Here is a 16845-nt window from a genome sequence, read left to right as displayed (position 1 = left end):
TATACCCAAGGAAAAGATCTACAGCAGTTATTATTTCAACCCCTATAACTTCTGCATCTTGAGAAGGTTAGTTAAAATCATAGGGTAAGCAGACAAACAATCGAGAATAAAGTTAGTCTTGAGGAAATTTCAGCTTCATCGTTCGGTAAACATGGTTAAAGTTCAAGATTTCATCACTTTTGATTGCTGAAATTTATCTGTGCTTGTAATCAAAGTGTAAAATAAAATGTCTTCTATTGTTGCTACTTTTGCTACAGTTACACAGTTTATTACGATGGCTACAGTTAAATTACACACAGAAATAAAAGTCTATTTAAATCACAGCTTAAAGCAAACTTAAATAGAAGCCAACGAGGCCTGTTACGATAAACTTACCCTGAGCAAAAACGTTAAAAACATTTTTCTTTATAACTAACATTGCCCCAAGTTTCTTCAAAATAAATACTGCTAGCATATTTCCACACTTCCTTTCTCGTACCTTCTCTTTTCCTGGTGGAAGCAATGCTCACACTGCCTTACTATCCTTCTAGCATCAAGAGCCTCAGTCCTGTGAGCAGAGACATGTTCAAACCCTCCGTCAGAACGCCTGTCTGCACGCCAGCCATGTTCCAGGAGGAGGCTGCACGCAAACAGGGGAGCACCTGCTCTGGGTGACTTCGCACGTCAGGCTTCACTCACTCGTCACCCACGTGGAAAGGCTCGGAGAAACGTATTCCTAACAGCAGATTGGACCAATGAGCCTAGAAATACCACAGGGCGGTGAGCCACCTTCTCCTAAAGAATCTATCATTGGAAAACATCAAACACCCGTTCTTTAAAAATAAAAAAAGGAAAAAAGCAAACACTTTAATTACGAAAAGGCTGTGGTGACTTCACAAGACGGACACACCGTCCCATATTCCCGTAACCAAGACACCTGGAAAAGGAGATTCACGTACTTTCACTGCATCCTCTGGACACATCTTCCCTCTGTTCGGCGGAGGTGTCCGCGGTGCAGCCTCCTACAAAACCCAGCCGGTCGTCAGGCTGCGTTCCACCGCAGGACTCCCGCTTCGTCCGAGGGCGGTCTTCTTTCTGCACGCTCCCCGCCTCCATCAGCTCTCTGGCTCCCGCGCTGCCCCCTTCCAGGGGACGTGAGTCCCCGTCAGGTCCTTTCCCGCCGAGCCCGTCCGCAGCAGGCAGTGCATCGTGGACCGGAGAATCTGTGCCATCTGGGCGCGTGCCCTCCCCTCTCTGAGCACCAGCCTGCGGACGACTCCCTGCGGCTTCCTCAGCGGCCAGGCAAGCCCACGCTGCGTTTGCTTTGTCACGTGTGGGTTTCTCAAGACTGAGGCGACTTTGTGCCGTTAAATCGCTCGTGGGGGCTGGGCTGGGATTCTTCCCAATGCAGGAGAAGTCAGACGTCTGCAGTATGTTCCTTCTCTCCCCCCGAGAGAGGCCTCTGCAGATGAAGAGAGCAGGGCCCGCTGACGACTGACACCCGGGGAGAAGACCGTCCGAGCTCCTCTCCTTGAGGTTGTCAGGTGAAAAGTAATCGTCGTACGAGGACACGCCGCAGCCAGGAGCCTGGGCGGCAGCCCCAGGCCCAAAGTGCAGGCGGTCCCCCGACGTGAGGAGCCACTCCTGCGACACGCCGGGTTTCCCACGGCATCTCTTCTTTAGTCTTCCTGTCGGGGACGAATCTGAGATCTCAGACTTTCTTCTTCTCTTCGCCGAGGAGCTCTCAGATTGTGAATGTCCCCAAGGTTGGCGTTCTGTCGCAGATAACGTAGGGGGCAGACCGTGTTTCATGCCAAACACCTCCCTGGGTGCTCCCCTGGACCACGTGTCAGGGGTGACCGCTTCACCCGCAGGATCCCTCTGCCGACTTACTTCTTGTTCTGAAAGACGGCCCGAGGGATTCTGAGGAGTTAACTGGCTGAGGTGACCAGCAGGTGCCGACGAATGAACACTACCGGTCTTCAGGGAAGCTGAAGGACCAGGAGGTGCTGACGAATGAACACGACCGGTCTTTAGTGAAGCTGAAGGACCAGCAGGTGCCGACGAATGAACACTACCGGTCTTCGGTGAAGCTGAAGGACCAGGAGGTGCCGACGAATGAACACTACCGGTCTTCGGTGAAGCTGAAGGACCAGGAGGTGCCGACGAATGAACACTACCGGTCTTCGGTGAAGCTGAAGGACCAGGAGGTGCCGACGAATGAACACTACCGGTCTTCGGTGAAGCTGAAGGACCAGGAGGTGCCGACGAATGAACACTACCGGTCTTCGGTGAAGCTGAAGGACCAGGAGGTGCCGACGAATGAACACTACCGGTCTTCGGTGAAGCTGAAGGACCAGGAGGTGCCGACGAATGAACACTACCGGTCTTCGGTGAAGCTGAAGGACCAGGAGGTGCCGACGAATGAACACTACCGGTCTTCGGTGCAGGTGAAGAAACACACACACCACTTCTGCTTTCATCAACGACTTCTCCCACTCTCCTCTCCTGACTTCCAGACCCTGAGTTTCCAGAAAGATTGTCAAAAGATGAGTCCAGGGCACCAGCAAAGGATTCATCTGGAAAACATCAATAAAGAATTAACTTTTAAGATGCTTTCAATTATTACAGAAGTAATTTTCAGTTAACCAATACATCTTAAACATAGCTACTGGTTAAAGACAGTATCAACCACATCCACCTGAGGACCCCTTTAGGACCAGCATTTTTCCCTAACAAACCCAGGCATCAGCGTGCGCATGGACGGCACGGGGGGCGGGAGGCAGGGACAGACCTCCACCACCATCACGCTCACCTTCTGTACATTCACATGCATGTGCACATGTTTTCAGAAAGAGCATTGGCACCTTGTTCAATTCTCAAGAAGGTCAATCATTCTAAAAGGTTAGGACTAACACCATGGTCTAGGTCAAGTTCTAGCCTTTCGTGAACACAGCCCACCGACCCCCAGTCCTCCACTCAAAGCCTCATGTTGTATTTATATCCAACAGTGAACCACCAGGTAGATGGTAGGGTGCTGTCCTCCCTTGTGTCTTGTACATTTCTCGAGAGTAGTGCTAAGTTGACCGCCCCCTGTCTCCCGAAAACTGCAAGCGTGTGTGTCCCTCCAGGCCCTGCCTTCACCCCACACTTTAATCTGGGTAATTCCTATCCGTCCTTCAAACCCTCCCCCCACCCCTCGAACGTGCCTATCTCTGAACCCTCCCGCTGCACCAGGTCTGGTTGCACACATCCTCCTCTAGTACGCAGAATGCTGCCTGAATTTCCCAAAAGCAGGTGTCCTAGTGTTCTTATTATTCCTATCTGTCCCTCTCACTAAACTGGAAGTTCCCAGTGCACAGACACTATTTTCTGGCATCTGAGGCCTCGAGCCCCACAGAGGTGATCCACAGGGAGCAGCAAAGCCCACAGGGCAGGGAGGCGCTGTACCCACACCGAGTCAAGGAGCCTGTGTGTCCCTAAGTCAGGAGCAAGAAACAGAGGACACTTTTAATACCAGCAGCTGAAGATGCTTAGCACACTTTTCAAAAAGCTGACAAGCAGTGAGACATGTCATTGGGCATAAATTCTGAGGTCACACTGCCTAGGTTCAGGTCCTGGACTGGCCAATCACAAACTCTATGAACTTTTACGAGCTGCTTGACCTCGCTGGCCTAGTTTTCTCGTGAACAAAATGGGGGTGACAAGGGTAACCATTTAGTAGGGCTAGTGGGGGAGTTAAATGAAACACAATATGTAAGATACCCAGAACAGCACCTGTGACACAGGAAAAATGAAATCTGTGTTACATACTATTACTTGTGTCCAACTTACGTAAAATAAATCCATCAAGTGTGAAATAAAAAGAGATTATTTAAGATAAATGGGTAAATAATTCCAACACACACCAAACAGATTATAAAATAAGCCACACATGGGACCCCTGGGTGGCTCAGTTGGTTAAGCATCCGACTCTTGATTTCGGCTCAGGTCAGGATCTCACAGTTCGTGAGTTCGAGCCCCGCTTCCACCTCCACGCTGATGGCACAGAGTCTGCTTGGGATTCTCTCTCCCCCTCTGTCTGCCTCTCCTGAGCTCTCTCTCTCAAAATAAATAAATAAACTTAAAAAAAAAAAAAATAAGCCACACATGAAAGGGAGCTGTAGTTTAAACTCCTAATACTTCCACACTGTTCTGTCATCTATCCCTGCTGTGACTTTCATAGGATATTCTGTAACATTTCAAGCACTTTGAACAGTTAGCTCTTTGCGGGGGTCACTGATTCTTATTTGGGCCCTACTGTCAGCTAAAACTAGGTGGTTATATCACATTTCTTAAAATGTACTCAAAGGAAAGCTATAAGCATGAAAAATGATCATTCAAAGCATAACACAGGCTTCCACATTTAAAAGGTGTATGTATAATATATAATTCTAATTCTATTCTAATACTTGGCTAAAATGTTTTTTCATTGTTTATGTATTTTTGAGAGAGACAGAGCACAAGCAGGGGAGGGGCAGAGAGACAGGGAGACACAGAATCCGAAGCAGGTTCCAGGCTCCAAGCTGTCAGCACAGGGCCCGATGTGGGGCTCGAACTCACGAACCGTGAGATCATGACCTAAGCCGAAATCAGACACTTGACCGACTGAGCCCCCCAAGAGCCCCTCCAATACTCTGCTTCCAAACAGAAATCCATCTATCTTCTAAATTTCTCAATGATCTTTCCACACCTCACGGACACTCCTTGTAGTCATGATATATGGTGTGAAACGAGCAGCCCTGTGTTGTCAGTAACACAGTCTACAATGCATGCGAAATAGTACTTATAGCATGGATTTTTTTTTTAAACACTGAGCAATAGTTTCTGTGCCAAGAGAGCAAATGCCTGGGAGAAAAACTGTTGGAATCCCAGGTGATTTAACTGATGAAATTTCTCATATGCTAATTGCATTACAATACCTATTTTTTATTACCTAATTCCAGCGAAATTCATGAATTCTAGTTTTTAGCTGTTCTTCACATCAGAAGAAACTCCAAATACGAAAATCATAATATTCTCAAAGTTTAAATACATCACAGAAAAGAAAATAACTTTACCTGAACACAAAGTATCACGTGAAAGGTTCCAAGCTTCACACGGGGACTTAAATGGGTCATCGTGAGACTTCTCAAGCAGCTGGGAAGCTGAAAACATAACCGAACCCTTCATCAGATGCACCTCTGACTCGTGGGAGCCCACGGCAAACCCACTGGTTCTGCTCTCCCACACCACACCAACATCGATTTATGCCTGTTAGTTCACACTCCCGACTTACTACAAAACGGTAAGCACAGAAAACTCTTACTCAAATCTACTGCAGATGGTGAGATTCGTAAAAACTAATCTACATAAGTCATGTTTTTTTAATTTTATTTTTTTTTATCTTTGAGACAGAGAGAGACAGAGCATGAGCAGGGGAGGGGCAGAGAGAGAGGGAGACACAGAATCCAAAGCAGGCTCCAGGCTCCGGGCTGTCGGCACAGAGCCTGACGTGGGGCTCGAACTCACGGACTGTGAGATCATGACCTGAGCTGAAGTCGGATGCTAAACTGAGTCACCCAGGAGCCCCTACATAAATCATGTTATAAAAAGGATTAAATTTAGGATAATTAGAGTTAGAAGAGATTTTGAAAAGTTAGTTTGCCTGGGCCTAAGCAGAAGCCCAACACAGGTAAACAAATATTCTCAATTCATCTTGTTGTCTGATAGTCAAGGCTCCTTCTTCTAGAAGCAACAGTTAGCCCTGTAACTAGAGCAGCGGTTCTAAGCCCTGGGCATCTTGGCTCCCAGCGGGTGACGGTCACGTCTGCAGACATCACTGGATGTCACGTGGGTGTGACCTGAATACTGCTGGTGTGCAGTGAGTGGGCAGAGGCCAGGGATGCTGCGAGACACCCTGCCAGTCACAGGATAGCACCTTCCCACCACCCCTCACGTGCCCTCAACAAAGAATTTATCAGCCCAAAATGTCGATAGTGTCAAGGATGAGAAACCTCAGAGATTTCACAGAAAAAATCCAGGACATCAATCACTTAACAAGTAAGGACACAAATATCATCTTCAAAGGCTGTGCAGACGACAAACCAGAAACAAGAAAGATGTTTTGGTCTCATACCCAAAGATGTTTGTTAAAGAGCCTCACAGCATGCTTTCTTGAGGAAACATAAGCAGACAATTTAAACCAAGATAACAGAGGTGAGCACAGAGAGAAGTGTTTCAGATGTTGAATTCTGAGCTGTGCTGGATGCAGTCAAGTGCCAGAATTCACACCGCAAAGTAACGGCACAACGCTTGAGGCATATAAAGTATACACGTGATGAGACAGTGAGCGGAACAATGCTCGCTCCCTAGCTCCACATCCACGCCCCCCTCCTCTTAACAACAGAAACCTCATTCTGTCAGTGTAGCCACGCTCTCGTAAAAGACCGTTTTCAGCCTTGTTTGTAGTCTCCTTCTCAGGCTAAATCTACTACAGTCCCCCTTGGCTGTCATCCTGGGTGACACTGGTCATCAGGCAAATCAAACTACGTGGATGAACACAATACAAAGGACTGTGCTTTATTTCTTGGATTATATGGAGTCGTTTTTTGCCTCTACAGTTCTCTAGCCATAAATGCTTACAACCAAGAAGAGCTGTAAGACTGAGTCCTATTGGATCGAACTTCTGGTATACCAGGTTGCCCACAGGAAGCTAGCTCAGCTGGGAGGCACAGACATTTTAAAGCGGAAGCCAGGCACCAAAGAAGACTAAGCAGAAAAATGAGACACAAGACTCTTGAAAACCACGGAATAGCCACCCTATGACTTGTGCTTAGGACTCCTTTGATGTGGCGGAAACACGCACCTGTATCTAATCTGAGCCACTGGTTTTGTTTGTTACACGCGGCCAAAGCTAACCTTAACCGATACAGGTGCCCACTGCACATTCACATACAAATATAAATTCAAGATAGGCTGAAATAAACCATAAAGGTAACAGGAAAAGACACACAACAATTTTAAAACCTTGTGGTGGGGGAGTTCTGAGCGTCAGGGGAATCCTGGATGCCCTAAGGAAAAAACGAACAGATTTGTCTACATTAAATGTACTGTTTCTGCTTCATAAAAGTTACTGCATGTTAAATGAGAAAACAAAAGATTTTGAGTATTTCAATCAACAGTATATTTACTGAGTTCCTACTACGAATGCACACTGGGCTCCAGGCTAGCCACAAGAAAATGTTGCAACATATGACGATTATTGTGCATGATATAAAAAAGACCCTTACAAATCAGAAAAACAGGCAACTGGACAAAAACATGTAATTCACAAAGATAATGCAAAAGTTGTAATTACTGATAGAATCAATAACATAAAAATACGTTCCTCTCATAAAAAGTAACCTTGAAAGCTAATTAAACAAAGAAATGCGGTTTTTCTATCCCAAACTGAAAAAGATACAGAATCACACCATTTTCCCAAACCTGGAGAAACTGGCTCATAAACAGCGGGCGACGGTAAAATGCCATTTTGAAAGGCAAAAATTTTAAATTCCATCTTTATGAATTAATACTATTGAAATACACAGGACTACACAGATTTACTGAGAAGCAGGTCTACTGGCATACGGATTGTAACAGTGAACAGGAAATGGAAAGCCTTATGACCACAAATAGGAAAATGGTTAAACAAAACACAAGAACCATACCATGCAATTTAAGAAGAATAAAGACTTGCAGTACTATCTCTAATAAAGAAAAATTGGGAAAACCTCCACTAACAGACGATTCAGTATCCAAACTCTAAACTACTCTGCAGCATCTTAAAAAGAGAAAAGAAAAGAAAGGGAGAAGTAGGGTCCATGCCTACTGATTTGGAAAAAACCTCCAAGCCACTTGTAAGGTTAAAAAAAAAAAAGGCTTAAAATAATAGGTATGCCAGATTCAATTTAGGTGAAGAAAGACTACAGGTCCACAGCACACAGAAAGATACAGAAGCCTGTGCACGTAGGCGTATGCCACACCAGAAACAATGTGGAAAAACACGCCAACTTAAAATGTGGGTTACCCGTGGGCGGAGGAGAATTCGATGGGAATCCAGATGGGTGTTCACTATGAGCCACATGCTGGTAAATGTTTTATGAAAATGTGCTCACACGTTATTTAACCGGAAATTTTAAAGATAGCCCAAATAAAGAAAAACATAAACTCATGCAGGAGATAATTAGTCTAAAGCAAATTCTCTCAAAAGAAGAGCCTGGTTTATTATTTAAAAAAAAAAAAAAAAAAAAAAATCCCAAAGATATTAAAAATCACAAAGGGGCTACAAAAAATAGATTCTCAACCTATACATCCAAAAAATACATGCCCAATATATGCTTAAAACATATGCTTGGGGCGCCTGGGTGGCGCAGTCGGTTAAGCGTCCGACTTCAGCCAGGTCACGATCTCGTGGTCCGTGAGTTCGAGCCCCGCGTCGGGCTCTGGGCTGATGGCTCGGAGCCTGGAGCCTGTTTCCGATTCTGTGTCTCCCTCTCTCTCTGCCCCTCCCCCGTTCATGCTCTGTCTCTCTCTGTCCCAAAAATAAATAAAAAACGTTGAAAAAAAAAAATTTAAAAAAAAAAAAAAAAAAAAAAAAAAAAACATATGCTTCAAAAATCTTAATGAAGCCTAAGATTTTCTGGAGGAAAATATTAACACAGTCCACCCTGAAAGAGGTAAAAATCTATTAGAATCAGGAAACAAATGAAGTATCTAGGGAAGAAGGAAAAAACCTTCCCCCCACAGTTCACTCGGCAAGTGCTCTGCTCCCTTTATAAAGTGTGCACACTTACAGGTAGGTGACAGGTTCTCCCTTTTCTCCTTCATCTGCTGTAACCTCTTCTGCATGGTGTTGTGCTGGCCGCTGTACATTTTAATTGTTGGACTGTACACCAATGAGCCATTAGATTCAAATAAGAGAACAGGGACATCATTATCTGAAAGTAAACAAAAATCTAGTTTTAAGCCTTAAAAAAAAAAAAGCCTTCTTACTGCAACCATCTGATTCATTTCAAGGGAACACCCCCCGGCCCATCCCCACGGTCCTCCTCCTCCCCTTCACCATCATCACCTACTACGGCCAATACTCTGTCATCAGCCTACCACCTCCACGATCATCAACACTGGCACTAAAACTGCTGACATCTGCTGAGAAATGCCCACCTGCCAGGGACTGTGCACTAAGCACTATCCGTGCGCCATTTCATTCAACCTCTCCCCAAACCGTGCAGCAGGTATCAGAATTTAAAGATGAAGAAACCAAGAAACAAAGTTAATTTATTTGTATGTGCCCAGGCTCACACACCTAGTGAGAAGGGAAAGCCTGAACGCAATCTGGCTCTGAACTGTTGGTGAGGAGAGGCGGGGTACGTCACCCCAAAGGTGCCGCTTTGGCAAAGGGGTTACCATGGGCAAAGTGTAGTCACATAACAGCAGGTGAGAAGAAAGGCGCTCTGACACCCCCCAGCCCAGCTTCTTCCTCAAGACAGGAGATAAAACTCCCCCTTTGAGAGTTGTACCCCCTGCACATTATCACCAGGGATGGGGAGCTGAGGCCAAGAGAATCCTGTAAAACAGACCTTGTTAAAATGACCCGTGTTCTCTTTTGGTTCTTCTTATATGTCATTCTTCCATGGCTGCCCCTCTCTGTTCAATGTCAGCACAAAAGTTCTACCACTGCATTGGGCCTTCAATTCCTTTGAGAGCCCCCATGTCACAGAAAACGTACAAGCATGTACACTTTTCTCCTGTTAGTCTGTCTTTGGTAATAGATCTCCAGCTGAGAACCGAAGATGTGTGCGGGGAAAGTTCTCTCTTCCAGTAGTTTTCAGCCTGGGTTACAGAAACCACCACCACCACTCACCAAGCCTCCCTGACCTCCAACACACATGCACACACACACACATGCACACGCAAACACACGAACTCTGAGGTCAGGAGTCCTCCAGCCATGAAATGAGGGCTAAAGTGTGTGTCAGTGCACAGGTGTGCCTTTTTCTGGAATCCGTACCTTGCTCAAAGAGAACTTTAGGGCTCTGACCACCTCCCCTCACCCACCAAACAAAAAAACCCACCAAAAATCATTCAGTATCTTCTCCTTTGTGACTCTTAAGCCTGAACAACTCTAACTACAATTTTGACAATATGCAGACATATGTCAGTTGTATCTTTAACAGCTTTTATTTGCAGTATTTTGATTTTTATTAAGATATAAATTTGATTTTTTATCTATCAGTACTTTGCCCAACTCTTTTCAAATCCAGCATCACTGGTGTAGGAAGAAGGCCCAAATGGCAAGAGGATGAAGGAGGCAGAGAGGTCTGGTGCTGCCGTGAGGCTGGAGGGGAGACCGGATCAGAGGCCACGCTGTGCCACAGGACAAGTTAAACACAGGGTTTCATCCGAAAGACGCTTCCTGACCATGACACTGTTGACGCTGAAGCCCTAGGTGGGGTGTCCCCCTGACTTCTGGTTTACACCCTTCTGACCCTAGTCAGCTGACGGATGGTAAGGACACAGTGCCTCACGGGGCCCAGTCAAGGAGCCGCATGAAGGGCTCATATGGGGTTGATGCAGGCTTAGAGGGAATCAAGCAATCACTCGGAAGCAGGAGTCAGGATCCTCGCAAAGAAGGGGCATCAGGCAGAAAGTGACATCAAGAACTACCGCGTGTTTCTGGCTGGAGCAGCACAGCAGACCGGACGGTCAGAGTGAGGCTGTAAAGGAGGGACCAGTACAGCACAAGAGAAAGACTTGACTCTCGGACAGGGGATGACTCAGCACGAGAATGAACGATACAGGCACGGTGTATGGACAATTTCTGGCAGCACCATGCAGGCCAAATGTTCGTCAATTCTGCTGCGTTACTATGACAGATTCAAAGCAACGCTTGATAATTCTACATAAAAAATTTCAGAACACAGAGAATGTGTGACATGGCAACATACACTAAAACAAAAAACTAGAGAAATGAATGTTTCCTTTTTCTATGCTATACACTATATAGTTACCGAAATTGCATACATGCATCAATGGCATGTTGGGACTGGTCAGAAACCCTGAATTTAGGTTGTGAAAAGGCAAAAAAGAGAAATACGAAAAACACATATAGTACTTTAGAGTTTCATGAGGTCCTAAAGTATTTCTCTAAATCATTAAAAGAACACATGTAGGGGTGCCTGGGTGGCCCAGTTAGTTAAGCGTCCAACTCTTCTTGATTTCAGCTCGGGTCAGGATCTCATGGTTCCTGAGTTCGAGCCCTATGTTGAGCATTGACAGCCTGGAGCCTGCTTGGGATTCTCTCTGTCTCTCTGCCCTTCCTACTCTCTCTCTCTCTCAAAATAAATAAATGAGTTAAAAAAAAAAAAAGAATACATCTAACAAAAGAAAAAAAAAAACAAACTTCAATTTTAAAAATGGGCAGAGGATCTAAACAAGGCATTTTTCCAAAGAAGATATACAAATGGCCAACAGGCACATAAAAGACACTCAACATCATTCAACACCAAGGAAATGCAAATCAAAATCACAGTGAGATTCTAACCACATATTAGAACAGCTATCATTAAACAGATAAGAAATAACAAGTGTTGGCGAGGACGTGCAGAAAAGGAACTCTTGTACACTCGTGACAGAAATGTAAATTGGTGCAGCCGTTGTGGAAAACTCTATGGAGGTTTCTCAAAAAACTAAAAACAGAACTTCCGTATGATCCAGCATTCCACTTTTGGAAATCTACCTGAAGGAAACAAAAACACTAATGTGAAAATATATCTGCACGCCCATTTCACTGCAGCATTAATTACAAAGGCCAAACAAGGAAACAACCTAAATGTCCATCTATGGATTAAGGAAAATGTGGGTATGTGTATACACACACACAGGACTATTATTTGACCATAAAAAAAGAACAAAACCTTGCCATTGATGATAACATGGATAGGCCCTGAGGGCATTATGCTACGTGAAATAAGTCATTTAATGAAAAAGATAATACTAGGGGCGCCTGGGTGGCGCAGTCGGTTAAGCGTCCGACTTCAGCCAGGTCACGATCTCGCGGTCCGTGAGTTCGAGCCCCGCGTCAGGCTCTGGGCTGATGGCTCGGAGCCTGGAGCCTGTTTCCGATTCTGTGTCTCCCTCTCTCTCTGCCCCTCCCCCGTTCATGCTCTGTCTCTCTCTGTCCCAAAAATAAATAAAAAACGCTGAAAAAAAAATTAAAAAAAAAAAAAAAAAAAAAAAGAAAAAGATAATACTATATGTTATCTCTTATATGTGTAATCTATAAACAAAATCAGAAAACAAAAACAGAAAAACCAACCTCATGGATACAGAAAACAGACTGGTGGCTGTCTGAGGCCCGGAGTCGGGGAGTGAGCAAAATGGGCGAAAGGGGTCGAAAAGCACAAATTCCCAGTTGTAAAACGAGCAAGGCATGGGGGTGTGATGCACATCAGGGGGACTACAGTTAATGCTGTACTGAAAGTAGCTGGGAAACTGGGCCTTGAAAGTTCTATCCTGAGGAAAAAAATGTTTTATAACTATGTATGGTGATAGATGTTAAGTGGACTTGTGATCATTTTACAATATACACATCGGATCACTATACTGTACATCACAAACCAGTATGTTATACCAATCAGACTTCAAAAAAACCCCAGAAATGATTCTATGACTAAATACACTAAGGACAAAAATGTCTCTATTTTTTGATTCCACAGAAGCAGCCTGTTGCTACCAGAAATGAAAAATGTAGGTAACTGATCTTCTACAGTGAATATAGACTATTAAAACCCTTGTGCAAGGTGCAACCATAAACAAAAGTGATTGTGCCACTGTTCCAGTGCTGTAATGTTTTACAAGTAATTCAAGACAGGAATAGAGTATCTTGAAGGCAAGTAATGCCTATACAGAGAAAAAAGAAATACAAAAGCTATATAAACTACAAATGATGTCTACATAAAAGCATCAGGGAACCACTGAAGAGAGCAGGACCAGATGAGTCAAGATTCTGGAGAGGGGGAATGCTCAGAGGCCAGCTACTAAGCAGAGGATGCCTTCACCCCCAGGAGGATTTATCATTAAAGGGCCTGGGGCAAGAGGCTGAAGGTCTGGTCTTTGAGCACGAAGAGAGCAGCTGCTGAGAAATAAAAGTACAAGCAAAGAGAAGACAGAGCCAACAGTTTGTCAGTATCAACAAACTCAAGAGAAAACCGAAAGCTTCCCCACTGAACAGGCAGAGTAGAAATCCAGTCCTTTCACGCATGTGATTTCACCCTCAAGAAAGTTGCCAAACTCTGAAGCTACAAGAGGCAGGATCCCAAAAGCGAAGCAGTGTGTGATGTCAAGTTCTCTGTGGTTTATTTTCCCTGGAAGCTGAGAGCCAGCCAGGGGAAGGGGTCCTAGTTACGACTGCAGGCTCTCAGTGGAAAGGTCTAGATGGCCACAGCCTGGTATCACTGTCATATCAGAAGTCTACCAAGCCCTACCAAAATCCGAGAAGTTCCTATTCAAATCAGTCCAGATAAAGCCTACTCCGTGGGCTTAGCAGAGGAAACTGGAAACTCGGTATCTAAGAAAGTAATATTGCCTAGAGTTTCAAACATACTTTATAACTAATGACTTGCCTTCAATTACAAAAGCCATCATTCCTACAGAGACAGGGCTAGATGACAAAAGGCAGGAGGAAAAAAACATACAAAACAACAGAGCAGAGGCGTTCAAGATCTTGCAGATAAGAAGAAAAAATGTGAGTGATTTAATCAGAATAGCAGAATCTATTACAAAAAGGGAAACCCTAGAACTGCAAAATAAAATAACCAAAATTATGAACTCAAAAGATGAATTTTATAGCAGATTACACGAAGCAGAACGTATTAGTGAACTGTAAAGAAAAGGTCAATAGACAATATAGAAACTGATACACAGAGGGGAAAAAACAATTCAAGCACCTCTGTGAACTCCAAGTAGGATATTTAAAAAGAAAACTGGCCCATGAACATAAAATTCAAACTGTTGAAGGCAAAAAAGCAAACAAAATGCAGAGTTAAAAGGAAATAACTTTAAAAAAACAAAAATATAACTGTGGGCTAATTTGCAAATAGGTATCATGAAAACTCAAAGACAATAGAAATATGTTTCTTCCTTTTTTTACAGCTTTACTGAGGAATAATTGACAAATAAAAATTATATATATTTAAGGAGAAATTAAAAAAAAAAAAAAAAAGAATTGAGGCACCTGGGTGGCTCAGTAGGTTAAGCATGCGACTTCAGCTGAGGTCATGATCTCACGGTCCATGGGTTCGAGCCCCGCATCAGGCTCTGGGCTGACAGCTCAGAGCCTGGAGCCTGCTTTAGATTCTGTGTCTCTCTCTCTGCTCTCCCCTCACTCTCACTCTGTCTGTCTCTCTCTCAAAAAATAAACATTAAAAAAAATTAAAAGAAAAAAAAGAATGTATCATCTAACATTTGCCTATTTTGAGTAACAAAACAAAAACACCAAGTATGAGGTAAAACTACAAAGTCAGATATAAAATAACAAAGAAATAAACAGGAACTTATTAGAATAGGGCTTCTTAGTCAAAATCTGTTCTTCCATAATGATTCCTGAAAATAAAAAGTTCTATCAATTTGGTGAGCAACCCCAAGACTGCGTGGCTGATTAGCTCAAATCCAAGGCCCCACAAGCAGCCACGGTCAAGCTTCCGCAGGCTGGACCTACGGAGTCCGCCCTTACCAGTGTCCACCCTGGATGCCACTGGTCATCAGACAAATGAAACCAGACGTCCACCAGAACAAGGGCCCAGGACCACGCTGTCTGTCTGGACTCACCCAGAGTTGTTTTTTGCCTCTGGAGCTCTGTAGCCATTTTCTGAAATTTCTTCTGAAGTCTTTTATCATGTTCTGGCGTTTTAGGAATAAAATCTTTGGGCTGCATACACTTACGCTGTGCAAAAAGGACATAAAAACGAATACTTTATTGCAACCCTTTCATGTGCATTTGGTATCTTTTATAACACTGCAAATAAAACCATCTTAAAGAGGTGCTTCTTGCACTGCATGTGAAATCGCAACAGTCATTTCTTTCTGTGCATCTGTAAAAATATCAGAATTTTAAGAATAAATACAAGGCTGTGCTCTAAGTAGCTCTGTTTTCTCAGGCATTTTCTCCTGACATGCTCCCAGCATTCTTAGTTTCCATGAAAATTCTTAAACGAAATTAGTCTTTTCTTTATTTTGGTTACTCTGTTATCTCTCCCCCTCCCCCCACCAAAATTATGACATAGTAACAAAATACAAAAGCAATTTTTTAACTACCAGAAAAAAGAACCATTATTTAATCTTGCCCCATTGTCTTTAAATCACAGTAATTCTATTCAGCCAGTGAAACCCAAAAGCTCTAAACACACACAGAAGGTGTGACGCACAGGATGAAGCCCAAGGCTTGTAACCAAAAAGTCTTGGGTGAATTTTCTCACACCTACACTCGTGTTCTTGACCGAGCATCCTGCTCTCATTCATTATTTAACAAAAATGTTGTGTCAGGCACTGGTCTTGAAACAGAAAAAGATTCTTGCTATCAGGAGCTTATGCTTTATTAATGAATGACAGAAAATAAACCACAATTAATAAGTAAAATAAATTATATGTGTGAAAATAAACATAATTAGTAAGTAAAATAAATTGTATGTGTGTCGGGAGGGTTAATTCCAGCAGACCTGGAACTGGCCTCAACTGTTTTCCCCGAAGTACACGCACAGCATGCAATGTACTGATGAACAATGTTGCTTTGTAACCGAGGGTCCAAAGCATCTGGGGGCATTTGTATTCTCAAAGCCTGTCCTCTGCTTATCACCAGCGGGAGGGCTCCGCTGTTGGGGGAGGTAATACACTCACAACAAGGGTACATGACCACAAACCGTAAGAGGCTCCCCCCACCCGCCTCCCTGTCACCGAGTGCTCCACAGACTCCCCAGCACGGTCACGTAGAGTCCTGCGGATCTTCACGGGCAACTGAACCCTACATAACGGCCACCATGACTGCTGTGCATCAGCAAGGGGAAAGCACTACAGACCAAAGGAGCACAGTAGGTGAGTGGGGCGCCAGGCAGTCGGCAGAGGCGAGAACTGCCACAGCACAGAGGACAGTCAGAGGGGGTCTCACAGAGAAAGGAACCCGGGTACAAAGCCCCACCGAAGTCAGAAAAATGGTCACATCGTGGAGTTTGGGGGGAGCAGCTTCCAGACAGGGAACAGAAAATGTAACGCCTCTAAATCACAAACACGCTTGGGATGTGTGCGCAACAGCAGGGAAGGGGGTCAGGCTGGCAGCAGAAAGAGTGAGGGAGGGGCAAGCCGAGACCCTCCTCCAAAAGCCCAAGAGACTACGGTCTGCAGTCACGTTCACTCTGCAATTGCACTTAGAAGAGAGAAAGGGAATGTTTTCAGGCACAAGCAAACAAAGCGTATAAGCTGTCGTGACTTAGGACTCATATTAGGAAAAATGACAAAGATGAGTAATATCCAGGTGTGGTCACTGTGTAAAGAGGGGCGACTATTCGCATCAGAGAGCACGCACATTTCAACCCAGTAATTTCATCTCTAGATTCTACACCTGGAGCAATTAACTCAAACATGTCACATACGCAATGTGCTGACTGAAAACCCACAATGATTTAAGGGTGCATGAATCCAAGAAAGGCACATTTACGCCATAGAGCACAATAGGGACAAGTGAAGACGGCCTACATATGCTGTCATGAACTAGTCAAAAACACACTGTTAAGTGAAGAAGAAAGCAGCAATCTC

At 44.3% G+C, this 16845-nt stretch overlaps 1 protein-coding gene across 3 annotated transcripts in view; it reads right to left on the bottom strand.

Moving 5' to 3' along the window:
* MCPH1 (microcephalin 1) overlaps positions 1-16845 on the bottom strand; it is a 273841-nt gene that overhangs the window by 217228 nt on the left and 39768 nt on the right. For all 3 annotated transcript variants that reach the window (XR_009258870.1, XM_058719857.1, XM_058719856.1), the window contains exons 5-8: positions 14869-14983; positions 8835-8978; positions 5079-5165; positions 939-2558 (exon numbers count right to left, since the gene is read on the bottom strand). Coding sequence is in view for 2 of the 3 variants with exons in the window: in XM_058719857.1 (XP_058575840.1) it covers positions 939-2558; positions 5079-5165; positions 8835-8978; positions 14869-14983 (1966 nt within the window). In the remaining variant the exon portion in view is untranslated. The remainder of the gene's footprint in view (positions 1-938; positions 2559-5078; positions 5166-8834; positions 8979-14868; positions 14984-16845) is intronic.

Source organism: Neofelis nebulosa, chromosome 3 (genome assembly GCF_028018385.1).
Source record: "Neofelis nebulosa isolate mNeoNeb1 chromosome 3, mNeoNeb1.pri, whole genome shotgun sequence".
In the NCBI taxonomy this organism is placed as follows: domain Eukaryota; kingdom Metazoa; phylum Chordata; class Mammalia; order Carnivora; family Felidae; genus Neofelis; species Neofelis nebulosa.
Note: the sequence above shows the minus strand (reverse complement) of the source record. Positions and strands in the feature narration are given on the sequence as shown.